The sequence below is a fragment of the Lissotriton helveticus genome, chromosome 5_1 (genome assembly GCF_964261635.1).
Source record: "Lissotriton helveticus chromosome 5_1, aLisHel1.1, whole genome shotgun sequence".
Lineage (NCBI taxonomy): Eukaryota > Metazoa > Chordata > Amphibia > Caudata > Salamandridae > Lissotriton > Lissotriton helveticus.
In genome coordinates, this window is record NC_136065.1 from 1,994,977,239 (window position 1) to 1,994,990,881 (window position 13,643).

General features: G+C 46.7%; 1 protein-coding gene across 1 annotated transcript in view; it reads left to right on the top strand.

The window, feature by feature from the left end:
• The window catches only part of LOC144756146 (E3 ubiquitin-protein ligase TRIM39-like), a 225,563-nt gene that overhangs the window by 33,729 nt on the left and 178,191 nt on the right, over positions 1-13,643 (top strand). The window contains exon 3 of the mRNA XM_078645721.1: positions 1,357-1,587. Coding sequence (XP_078501847.1) covers positions 1,357-1,587 — 231 coding nt within the window. The remainder of the gene's footprint in view (positions 1-1,356; positions 1,588-13,643) is intronic.

A 13,643-nucleotide genomic window follows, 5' to 3' on the forward strand; every position in this document is an offset into this window, starting at 1 on the left:
AGGCACTCCATACCTTTGTACACTTTTTCTAGTCTTCTTTTCCTGTATTTCACATGTGTTGAATTTTTTCACAATAGTGTAGAATGATCTATGTCACACTACACATTAAGATGAGTACAGTTAGGGGACATAAGGCATAAAAGAGCGGAGACCAATGTTGGCAAACTTTGGACTTTGACAAATTGCCCGTGTAGCACATTAAGACTTACAGGCACATGTATCAAAGTATTTTGCGATCGCAAACGGTGCAAATTGCAAAAATCGGCCGTTTGCGATCGCAAAATCTGCTTTTGGAATGCATGAAGGGTGAAGGCCATCACAATTTGAGAATTTGCAAATATTTTCGAATTCTCAAATTGCGATTGCATTTAAGGAATCGCATTTTGCGATTCCTTAAATGCAATGCATGAAACTTTAAAAAAATTGCGATTTCGCAATTAGGGGGAGCAAATTACCATGAGTTTAAACCTCATGGTAATTTGCGAAAACTTTACAAAATTCACTTTTGTGCATTTTTTAAAGTTTTCATGTTGTGCACACACATGCCCATAGGGCATGTGTGTGCACAACATATGTGCACAGATTGATTTCAGGGGTGCAACAGGGTGTCCTTTGGACACCCCTGCACCCTTGAAATCGCATTCTCAATTTGCGATTCGCTAATTGCTAATCGCAAATTGAGAATGTCTTCCCATTCATTCCTATGTGCCTCTAGGCCCATAGGAATGAATGGGGAGGTATTCCTTAATTGCGACTCGCAATTTTATTAGCGATTTCTTGATGCATTGCATTTTGCGATTCCTTAATTGCGATTCCTTATTTTTCGCAATTAAGGAATCGCAAAAAGCAATATTGATGCATGTGCCTGTAAGTGAATACATACATACATGAGGTCATAAGTAATCTGCTCCATACACAAGGGTCAGGTCACACATATTGTGTAGTATTAAGTGAGTGGGGGGCTTGACCTGATCCTTATTGAACCCCTCAAGCTCTATGTTGAATATGTTGCCAAAGTGAAGCTCAACACAAGTAGTCAGTGCTGTGAAAAAATCTCAATTTATGCATAAGGATTTCTATTAAAGCTCAAAACAAAGTCATTCCCTTCTCTTCTCAGTCAACAAAATACCACCCTTCCTCCACCAAGACTTAATAATAATAGTGTGGGAATGTCCATGTTATGGAAAATAAAATACCTGATCTGATTTCTGCTGCTGAGCACCCCTTTCTCTGGTATGACATATATCCTGGTGACTAATATGAAATCCAGCATCATAATGGGTCTTCCCCAGAGTCCATTGATAATATTTCTGAAGTGCCAGCAATTTGAGTATGGGGTTTATTTTTATCTTGCAGTCACAGTTCAAGAGCCAGAGAGAGCAAATCCATAAGGAGTTTGAGAAGCTCCAGAAGCTTTTGGAGAATGAAAAATCTTGTCACCTCAGCAGCCTTGAGAAGGAAGAGAAGAAGAGCCTGCAGAACATCAAGGAGAACGTGACCAAATATGAAGAACAGCAATCTGTCCTCAGGAGCCTGATTGCAGAGATTGACTCAAAGTGTCAGCAGCAGGATGTGGAGTTTATGAAGGTAAGAAAAAGTATAATTCCATATGAGAATAAGAGCACCAAACATTTCTTAGTGTCAGAAAGTCAATCTTGTAAACAAGATCTAAATGGAGCAATGTATGATTCCACACCTCTCTGAACCCAATGCGAACTATATATGAAATTATATGTTGGTTGGAAGTAGACTCTGCCATCCCCAGGCTGAACGAATCTCACCCATCCTCGAATAAATACCATTACCCAGCCTCTCTATTACTGATCGTCGTGCATTAGACAAGCAACTCACTCTTGAGATTGGCGATGCAATCCCGGAGACAGCCTCTGGGAAAACACCTGGCCCTGATGGATACCTGATGGAGTTTTACTCCAAATACAAAGAGAGAAGAAATTTAAAAAGGAGCTCCATTCCCAGAGAGCTCGACCAGGCCACAATTGTAGTCATACCAAAGACACACCCGCCATCCCTCTCTTGCTCAGATTATGGGCCTATCTCTCTTATTAACAGAGAGGTGTAGGTACTGGTGATGGTATTGGCCATTCGTCTGCGGTCAGTCATTAATCCACCTTGACCAATGTTGCTTCATGGCCACTAGAAGCACGAGACACTGTCTGACACAGCTGCATGATGCACTGGCCCATCCACATAAGTTACCAGCTCTGTTAGCTTTACTGTTAATTGACTTAGAAAAAGCCTTTGATACAGTAGACTGGACCTATCTGGCAAAAGTCCTGGACGAGGCGGGATTTGGGCCCCATTTGGGTAGGTTGGTGCAAATCCTCTAGTCCAACCCAACGGCCCGAGTGCAGATCTATTGGGTGATGTCAGATGAGTTTCCGATTGGTTGGGGAACTAGGCAGGGATGTCCCCTCTGCTTTTGAACCCTTGGCCCACTTTATACAGTGTGAGGTGCAGCTCACTGGTTGGGAATGGGATATGGGACACGAAGTTCGAATTGCACATTTTTCGGATGATGTGCTGCTATACCTTTCAGACCCAATAGATAGCGGCCTCCGAATTCTAAAACTTTTCTCGAAGTCATCGGGTTTGACACTTAACCCAGCTAAATCGCTTTTTGTGCCACTTACACTCTCTAGAGATTGTATAGCCTGACAGACGGACATTCCAATTCGTAGGCTAAGTTTTTGTTTGTGGATATCCATGTGGCGCTAGACCCAACTTTGACTTGGTCCCTCAACATCACCTCCCTCACTCCCAAAATTACAGCGGAACTCAAGAAATGGCAACCCTTACCGTTGAATGTTATGGGGAGAATAGGAATTTACAAGATGATGGTACTTCCCCCACTGTATTTTTTGGCACTGTTTTAGAGAGATGGATTCACAGGCGATTTCATCCTTATGACAAAATTCTAGACCGCGTCTCACCTTCCCAAAATGTCAACGTGCTCCCTATGACCGAGAGCTGGGCATGACCAACCTATTCTTATACTATCTGGCGTCTTGCCTCCTGATTGTCAATGATTGGCCTAATGGAGGATGGTCAGATCCTGCTTTTAGATATGAGCTCATAACATTGGGCTTCCCCCGAATTTACGGATCCGAGACAAGGCTCTGGATTGGACCACTTCCTTCCTCTCCGGCAGAACCCAGAGCGTCCGCCTCCCCCCATTCCGTTCCAAATCTGTGGCGTACCCCAGGGATTCTCCCTCAGCCCAACGCTGTTCAACATTTACATGGCCCCGCTCTCACACGTAGCCCGACCGCATGACCTCAACATAATCTCCTATGCCGACGACACTCAGCTGATCCTCTTCCTCACCAAGGACCCCATCACCGCCAAAGCCAACCTCCACGAAGGAATGAAGGCCGTTGCCGACTGGATGAAGACCAGCCGTCTGAAGCTAAACTCGGACAAGACGGAGGTCCTCATCCTCGGCTCCAACCCTTCAGCCTGAGATGACTCCTGGTGGCCGACGGCACTGGGGGCAGCCCCGACATCCACTCACGCAACCTGGGAATCATCCTAGGCTCAACGCTCTCAATGACCAAGCAAGTCAACGCCGTCTCCTTTTCCTGCTTCAACACCCTCCGCAAGATCTACAGATAAGACCGACAGATACAAGAAAGACAGTCACCCAGGCTCTACGCCCTCTACGCGGGAGCCCCCACCAAGCTCATCAAACGATTACAACGCATCCAAAACGCCTCGGCACGACTGATCCTCGACATACCACACCACGGCCACATCAGCCCCCACCTGAGAAACCTGCACCGACTCCCCGTCAACAAGAGGATATCCTTCAAGCTCCTCACCCACGCACACAAGGCACTCCACAAGACCAGCCCAGCGTACCTCAACAGACAGCTCTCCTTTTCAATCCCCAACCGCCAGCTATGCTCTGCTGACCTGTCCCTCGCCACCGTCCCACACATCCGAAGAACAACCACCGGTGGGAGATCCTTCTCCCACCTCGCCGGCAAGACATGGAACACCCTCCCACTGAGCCTACGACAGACCCAAGACCTACTGACCTTCAGGAGGATACTCAAGACCTGGCTGTTCAATCAGTAGCGCCCCCCTCCCCAGCGCCTTGAGACCCTCGCCGGTATGTAGTGCACTTTACAAATGATTGATTGATTGATGGTTGTGCTGTCTCCCATACGCTCCCTGAGGTGACTCGGCTAGACTTCACTGGGTGGAGGGTGGCCCTGCGGCATACAGAATGCAGAAAACAATTACTCAACAGACTGCCTTGTGGCATGGCAAGTCGTTGGGGGATGTGGAGGCCCTGGAGTGGTTTGTGCGCTAAGACACCATTGGTATTACCCTACCGGGTGACATTTGGACAGTATCCCACATGGGATAATGCATAGGTCTGTTGCAACTCCTTTCAGGAGTTGCAACAGACCTATGCGTTATCTCAGATAAAAGTCTATAAATGTTTACAACTGCGTCATGCTTTAGAGGGCCATGACCTCCGGGCACAAATGTCCTGCATTTAGCCCCATTGAGACCAAATTGATGATAGGAGCCCTGGGTAAGGTGGGTGTCTCCTAGATTTCCTGCACCTTTGATTATCAATACTCCCAACACACTCCATGGTCTGAGAACCCACTTGGAGACCTGGCTGGGACCCTGTGGATGACGAAGATTGTCGAGAAGCTTTGATGGCCCCCAAGGTCCTGACAGTCTCTTCCTGGCTCTGACTGATGCAAACATACTTTCTGCACTGCACTTTTTTCACCCCCAAATGGTTGTCCTGAGTGGGGTTAAGAACCAATTCCGACTGTGACCACTGTTCTCATTCCTCAGCAGATTTCTTTCACATGGTATGGTCTTGTCCCATTATAGCGTGGTACTGGGAGAAAGTAATAGCTGATCTGATGTTTTAGACCTGTCCGTAGAGCATTCTCCCGTTTTGGCTTTACTGGGAGTGGATTATGGGGTGGGTTGCTCACGAGCAGACAAGGCTTTCCTGGGCACTGCCTTGTTCATTGCTAAAAGGGACATTGCTTCCCACTGGAAGGCAACTAAAGCACCAAAGTTGTTGAAATGGAGATCTGGAGTGGATTCATGTACTCAACAAGAAAAGATTGTTTATGAGGCTCGTGGATGCCTGGCCATGTATGCTAACATTTGGGGCAAATGGCCTGGGGGCTTGGGAGGAGGCACTGAATTGTTGTGATTATGCAGTTTGTAGGATCCTTGGTTTCTCATTGTGTACTGTGTTATCTCCTGCATTGTCTCTCATCCTGATTGTATGTGATGTGGTGGGGGTGTTTTTCAAAACTATTACAGAGACTTGTTTTCTTGCGAAAAAATCAATAAAGTTGTTTATAAAAAAAAAAGAAGCAGTTGTGCCTATGACGAGGACCCAGGCAGAAGAGTCTTCTCCGAACTCTGAGTACTGAAAGGTACTCTGAGGCCTGTGCTGGACCAGATGGAAACTGGAAACCCTTGAATTTAGAGCTGAGGCGTTAGAAGTCATTCTGCATCAGCGGGTGCCCCTGAAAGGCACTTTTGACTATTGAAAGGCTGCGAAAAAGATCCACAAAGTGGCTTCCTCTGACCCCAAGTCAAGCGGGGCAAGATGGCTGACGATAGAATGGAGACTGCTTCTGATGCAGGCGTGAACTTCTAGCTGTGCACTGCCCACTACAGAGGACCCAATGTGTGCCTGGTTTAGGCCCCTTGGCCCTGGAGCAAGGCCAGGTAAGCAGTTATTATCATCAAAAGCTGTTAGAGCAGAGATCACAATACCATAGCCTTGGGTGGGGCTGGAATAGACTGCAAAATAAAGACCAGAAGCTCCAAGATTTGGCTGGAGGATGCAGGAGATGCTATATTGAACAGAAGGAAGGCCCTGTGTACAGATTCTGATCTGACTGGGTTTGTTAAATGTTTTGACCATGAATGGTCCCGTTTGTGAGAAATTGGGTTGCAGGGTGAACCACAAACAGTCACTAAATTAACCTGTGCTTATCCCTGGGTAGCTTGGCACATAAAAGCAGTCAGCTTTAACTTGGAAGCAATGTGTAAAATATTTGTTCAGTACACAAACAGTAATAAAGTGAAAACACAAAGCAAGAAAAACCTTGAATCAATTAAAAAAATAGAGTACATTTTAATAAATTATTTGACAACAAAACGACAAGAATCCAATCAGTAGAACCGAGTTCTGAATTTAAAAAGTTTTTTGTGAAAACTAGAGCCTGAAAGATCATAGCGCCTACTGCAGACATATAGTCGCGCAAGACCAGGTCAAAGTCGAAGGTTAAGGCCGACTACCATGGAGTGCGGTTCGGGTACAAGAAGTGGATTGAACCTGGTTAGCGCTTACCTTCGGACTTAGAAAAATCCCTGTAGAAAAATGCCTGCTGCTCTCTACAAGACTGTTCAACAAGGTAAATTTAGGCAGGGCAAGGCTGCAAGAGGTGTGCGAGGATGGAGGTTTATCGTCAGATGGCTTTAGGTCAAAACTGTAGTGAAGATTCCTATATTTGGACTCAGTCGCTGAAATGGAAGTAAAAAAACTCCAGTATGACGAATTAGAGGGCTGTAGCCGAAGACAATTCCATGAGGTTGAATATCCCTTTGGCAAAGGACCGCTGAAACTGATTTGCTGCTGTGGAGAAGAACATACCGGGAGAAGCCACAAATTCCATTCAACTCGTGATGCACCTCAGGCTGATAGGCGAGCAAGTTGGTCCCGGTCTCCTCCCAGTTCTCAGAGTTCTTTTTGGCCAAATTGTGTCTGTCCTCAGTTTTGGAAATCGGCCATTTGGGCAACTTAAGCACCACAACTAAGGGTCCAGGACTGGTGGGTCACCTCTTGGGGGGATTCAGGAATCTAGCAGGCTTGGTCCTGGTGCAGGTTCAAGATGGTGGGAGCCTGTTATTTGTCTGTGGTTCTGAACAGGAAGCCAGCAAACTAGCCATTAGAGACACTTCCAGTAGTCCTGCGTGCAGGTGTAAATGCAGGGCTCAGCAGCATGACAGGCCTCTGAGGGGTCAAGGCAGGCTCCAGGCAGCAAAGCAGTTACCGGATTTCCTTTATTTTATTTACTGTTTCTAATGTTTAAAATCACTGTTAACTATACTATTGGACTATTGGAGGAATACATTGTACACAAGTATAATGCAGATGCGATATGGTGTATTACATGGAATGCTGACCGAAATTCAATGAACAGATGTTTAAAAGAAAATAAACCAGTCATGATCTCTACAAGACAATAAGCTATTTCCCTGTTCCAGCTAGAAGGAGTACAGCACTTAAGGGAAGACTAGCTATGATCAACCGCGACCAACATGGAGGCAACAATAAGCAAAGAATGCTAGACTACGAGAAGCAACAAGATCCTCTGATCGAGACAATTCTGCTTGGATGATAATCCTCAATCAAGGGACCCTTGAAATGTGAGCTGTTAAAGATAAACGCTCATGACCTATGGGGGTTGTCCTTCAAAGGTGCCTCTGGACTCAAACATTGGGTCTTTTTCCCATCTTCTGTTCCAAAGGATCCCTGAGAACCCTGAAAAAATGATGCCTCTGTAACACAGTACCATAGGGTGGCAGGTTACTTGGAGTAGTTGTTGAATGCTACAGATATCCTTTCAAAATAATGTATTGTTGAAAGGGTCTTCTAAATGTAGTTTGTGTGCTGATTTCACATTGTTTTGGTCGCTCATGGCAGGCTCCGCTTCCTGTCTTCAGAGAAACTGGTCCTACTGATGAGGTTTAGAAGATGTCTTCAGTATGCAGTGGCTGTCCCTGACACACACCAAGGCTCTGTGTAGTCTGACAGAAGAAACACATTGAGAAGGCTCTCCATTAGATAGAGTTTTATTGCTTAGTTCTGTTATTGTTTTTAAGTTTGTCTCTTACAGTTGACGACATCACTGAAGAGAAGGTGGAGGGTCTATTGTGGAGCCTCAGAACTACCCTGCGGATGGATGTTGATATGTCTGTGGCTTTCCTTTTACATCTGCGTTGCAGGACAAGGGACCATCCGTGAATGTTTTGGTTTTAAATGTACAGCGTCTCAATTCCCCAGTTAAGAGGAAGCTGCTGCCCCATATGAAAAAGGCAGACATAGTGCTATTACAAAAGATGCACCTCTTACTCAATAGCTTTGAAAGATGTCAGTCACGATACTACCTGCAGCTGTTTCCCTCTAATGCATTGACAAAAACTAAGGGTGTTACAGTTCTAGTAGGGTCTGTGACATCTTTTTCTGTAGACTCGATCCATTGAGGTATGGAGGTAAGAATTAAACTGATTAATCGGACAATTGTGGACAAAACTAGGACAATAGTGTTGGTTTGAGTCCCAAATGAAAGTCAAGTGCAGTTCTCAATTAATCAATCAATCAATCAGGGTTTTTGTAGAGTGCACTACTCGCCCGTTAGTGTCTCAAGGCACTGGGGGGGGGGTTGTGAACAGCTCCGTTGGGGTCATTCAAAGACCCAGGTCTTGAGGTGTTTCCTGAAATGGTTCAGTGTCAGACTTCGCCGGAGGTGAAGGAGATATCAATCCAGGTCTTGGCTGCGAGATAGGAGAAGGACCTTCCACCCGCTCTGGTCCTGTAGAAGCGTGGGACGGCAGCTAAGGAGAGGTCAGCTGAGCTCTGGAAGGAGAGTCGGCTGTTGAGGTACTGAGGTCATGTGTGGTGGAGGGCCTTATAGGCGTGCGTGAGCAGCTTAAAAGTTATTCTTCTTTCAACGGGGAGCCAGTGGCGGTTGCGGAGGTGTTGGGTGATATGGTTGTGCCGTGTGATATCGAGGATTAGTCTGGCTGCCGCGTTCTGGATGGTCTGGAGTTTGCGGAGGAATTCTTTGTTGATTTTGGCGTAGAGGGCTTTGCCGTAGTCCAGTCTGCTGGTGATGAGGGCGTGAGTGACCATTTTCCTGGAGTCAGAGGGTATCCACTTGAATGTTTTACGTAATATGCGGATGGTGTTGAAGCATGTGGAGGAGACTGCGTTGATCTGTTGATTCATACTGAGCGATGAGTCCAGTATGATGTCAAGGTTACGTGCATGGTCTGTTGGGGTGTGTGGGTTTCTGAGGGCGGGGGCCACCAGATGCCGACCCATGCGAGGGGGGGAGCCGAGAATGAGGACTTCTGTTTTCTCTGAGTTGAGTTTCAGGCAGCTGTTCTTCCTCCAGGTTGCAACGGCTTTCATCCCTTCTTAGAAGTTGCGCTTGGTGATGTTGGGCTCCTTGGTGAGGGAGAGGATGAGCTGGGTGTCATCAGCGCAGGAGACCATGTTGAGCCAGTGGTTTCCGGCGATGGTTGTGTGGGGGGACATGTAGATGTTGAAGAGGGTGAGGCCGAGGGAGGATCCTTGGGGTACTCCACATCTGATCTCTGTTGGTTCTGAGTGGGAGGGCGGGAGTCTTATCCTCTGTGTTCTGACGTGTGGAATGAGTGTATCCAGTCTAGGGTCTTCCTTGGATGCCTTACAAAAGGGGGTGGTTCCGATGCTCTGTCCATCACCACCCCCTTTTGTACCCCCTTTTGTACCGCTTCCTTGGATGCCGGCGTCATGGAGGCTGGTGGATGGTGTTGAATGCTGCTGATAGGTCCAGGAGGATGAGGGCTGCCTTTTGGCCTTGATCAAGGAGGGCGCAGATGTCATCTGTGGCAGTGAGGAGGTAGGTCTCAGTGCTGTGGTTTCCGTGGAATCTGATTGAGAGGTGTCTAGGATGTTGTTGGCTTCGATGAAGTGTGCTAGCTGGGTGTTGATGACCTTTTCGAGGACTTTGGCTGTGAAAGGAAGCAGTGAGATGAGCCTGAAGTTCTTGAGGTCCATTAGGTCTGTGGAGGGTTTCTTTAGGAGAGGGTTGACTTCGGCACCCTTTCAGTTGTTGGGGAATGTGGCGGTCTCGAGGAGACAGTTGATGGTTTGATGTAGCTCGGGTGTGATGGCTGTGGTGGCCCTGTGGAAGATGTTCCAGGGGCAGGAGTTTGAAGGAGCTCCAGAGTGGATGCTCTTCATAGTCTTTAGGGTATCTTCTGTCGTGAGTGGGGTACAGGTAAGTAGGGTCTGTTGGGTGGCGTCGCTGGGCGTGGGGGTTTGGGTGGTGCAGAGGTATTGGTCGTCGAAGTTGTCGTACAGTGTCTTGATCTTGAGGTGAAATAAGGAGCTGAGTGTGTTGCAGAGGTCTTTGCTCTTCCCCTATTTACCCCAGTGTTCATTTGACAACTTGATTGTTAGGGGTCACTTTAATGTAGCTCTTGAACCTAGTATAGATTGATCACACTTACCCTGAAATACGTTAAACTCCCCATTTTCCATGGTCATGGGCTTTGATGACGTGAAATTGGTAGACATCTGTTGCACACGGCCAGCTTATAGGAGAAAGGAGTTACACATTTTACTCCAGAGTTCACAGATCATACGCACAATTTGACTTCATTTTTGTTTCCTAGTCTGGTTACATTTGGGTTGGCGCTTCTGGAATAGGCACACAGGTTTTGTCAGCTCATGCACCAGCGATGGTAACTATACTTATTTCCTCCCCCGAGGTGCCACCCTAAAGTACCTAGGATCTGGAAAATGAATTAAATGGCGTTTTGAGATCCTGTCCTTAGAGAGTGTTAGGATTCCCGCGCAGTCCTCTTTCTCTTGCCATGTTCAGGGAACCCATGTGACAGGCCGGGTGGAGATATAAGTCCATTTCCCCCTGCCCTCGGTGCTTGTTATCTAGTCGTGTGGTTCCTGGTCTTTGGCTAGGGGCTATTATTGTACTTTGGGAATTGCTGTTTTTCACGGGCTCGTGATTTTCCCTTCCTAGTTTCTTGGCTCTTAGGAATTCCCTTCCCTCCTTTGGTTTTTTGGTCGAGTATTTTTGTTACCCTCCTAGGTTTGATCGTGACCCTACCTGTCCTGGTGTCTTCATGTTTTGTTGTGCGTCTGTTCGTTGTCTATTTCGTTTGTTTGGTGTTTTTTGGAGTCAATTTTATCCCGGCTGGGAACAAGGAGTGGCTGGGGCTCCGGCGCTTCTTGTGGGAATCGGTGGTCCGGCTGGATTACCTTAGTGATTCCCTGTTGTTTGCCTTCTTTCCCGCCCCCTGTCCCTTGCCACTCTGTTGACCCATGGTAATATCTACGGTGTGGGTCATAGAGGGGCAGGTTCAGAGGAACGGGATTATCGTCGCTCCTGCATTGCACGGGCATAGTTGGGCAGGAACCAACAGAGAGAATATAAAAGTAGTAGTGGAAAACTACTGTAAAGTTAATGAAACAGAGAGGATTATGTGGATGATGATATGGGATGCCGCCAACGCTGTAGTTAGGGGGTGAACTCATCAAATAAACTAGGTTAAAAAAAAGCTGTAGGAAAACACAAAGGGGCATATGTACAAGCAGCACACATGAAAGTGACAGAATGGCATTTCTAAGATTGTTTTTGTGTTGGAAGGGACACCTTCCTACACATAAACAATCCTCCCCTGCATGCAGACACCCTTGCACTCTGGTGCCTGTGTTGGCGCTAAGTTGCTAAACTTAGCACCATCGCAGGGGGAAACTCAAGGCTGCACTACATTCTGGTAAATATGGTGCAGCCTTGCGTTTCAGAAGTGGAGGAGAGAGGCGTTAAGTCAGGAAGGCTAATGACTGTCTCTTCCACTTCCTTGTACATATCTCCCAAAGAGTCTTACGCAGAGCCAGGCGGAAACTGGAGGTGATAGTAACAAAAGATATGTCCCACAAGTTGTTGGAAATGAAGCAGCTGTATTATGATAAAGGGGTCAGAGCGGATAGGTTGTTGGCCCATAAAATACACATGCACAGAACAAGGATTTATGCCCCTCATAGTGGACAGCGAGAGCCAACTACACATAAATGATTTGGGAATTCTAGAATCATTACTACACAGCCGATTATTACACAGCCCAATATGGGAAAGAGCCATGTAGAGCTCAATTGCAGGATAAGTACCTGCCAAGAATCTGATTTGCCAAGACTCAGAACTAAGAGTTGAGTTGGAACAACAGTAGAAGAGGTGACACAGGCCATTAAAACACTCCCTAACAAGAAAGCCCCAGCCCCCAGTGGAGTTTCTAACTCTTTCTATAAGGCCTTCTCGTTACTCTTTTCAATATACCTGACTAAGGTTTACAGCTCCCTCCTTGACACCAGGCAAGTAACCCCATCGATAGTGGAATCTCTCCTTACCCTAATGGCAAAACTGGGTAAAGACCCAGAGGGTTATGGGTCCTATTGCCAGATAGCCCTCCTAAATAGTGATGTGAAGATCTTCACTAAGACCTTAACCACTAGGCTGAAGGAGGTATAGCCCAACATAGTTTCTCCTTATCGATTGGGTTTCATTAGAGACAGGTGAGACCATTATGTTGACCCTCAATATATTTGACAAGGCATCGAGAAACCAGATGCAGGGAAGACATTTGACGGTGTTGACCGGGAACTCTAAATAAAAACACTCTATAGAATGATTTTAGGACTCAGAATGAAATCTTCCATCTTGCCAAATTATACGGGTCTCTCTGCTATACTTCGAATACAATTGCGTCTTTCACATACGATTAGCCCAGGGAACGAGATGTGTGCCTCTTCTTGCCCTCAGCATTTGCTTTGATGGAGCCACTGTTCCAGCATGTGATGGCCAATCCAAAGTGAAAAGGTTTAGAAACAAGGGATGAACAGGTGAAATTACCTTCTTTGTAAATGATGTTTTCTGACCAATCCTTTCACCTTCCTCTTGGCATTGATGATAGAACTAGACCAATTACAACTTGTAGCAGAGTTCAAAGTTAACCACCAAAAGTCCAAAGCAGCAGGGGTGGGAGAAAATCAAGGGAACAGTGAGACAGTTGCATCCAGTTACGGTATCAATCAATCAATCAAGTTTCTTATAAAACACAACTACTCACCTGTAAGATCTCAAGGCGCTGGGAGGGGAGGGGTGAATCTGCGGTATAGTCGAAGAGCTAGGTCTTGTGGTCGTTCCTTAATTGCGGCAGGAATGGTTATTGCCTGAGGTGCAGAGGCAGGCAGAGTTCCAGGTCTTAGCAGCGAGGTACGAGAAGGATCTTCCTCCAGCTGTGGTCTTATGGATCCATGGCATGGTGGCCAGGGCCAGTTGGGGGGAACGGAGATGTCTAGTGGAAGTGTAGAAGGAGAGGCAGTGGTTGAGGTATGCAGTTCTGGCATTGTGGCAGGCTTTGTAGGCATGCGTGAGGAGCTTGAAGGTAATTCTTTTGTTGATATGCAGCCAGTGAAGGTTTCTCAGGTGGCCAGTGATGTGGTTGTGGCGTTGGATGTTCAGGATGAGTCAGGCGGAGGCGCTCGGGATGTTCTGCAGCTTCTTTAGTAGTTTCTGGGTGGTGCTGGCGTGGAGTGCGTTGCCATAGTTTAGTCTGCTGCTGACAAGCACATTGGTGACCATTTTCCTGGACTCGGTGGGGATCCACTTAAAGATGTTATGAAGCAGGCGGAGCGTGTTGAAGCAGAAGGATGAAACTGCGTAGATTTGGCGGTAAATTGAGAGCGAGGAATCCAGGATGATCCTGAGGCAGGGATGCATTTTGGCTCCTCTACTTTATAATTTGTACCTTGCAGACTTGCCGGAGTGGCTGGCCCG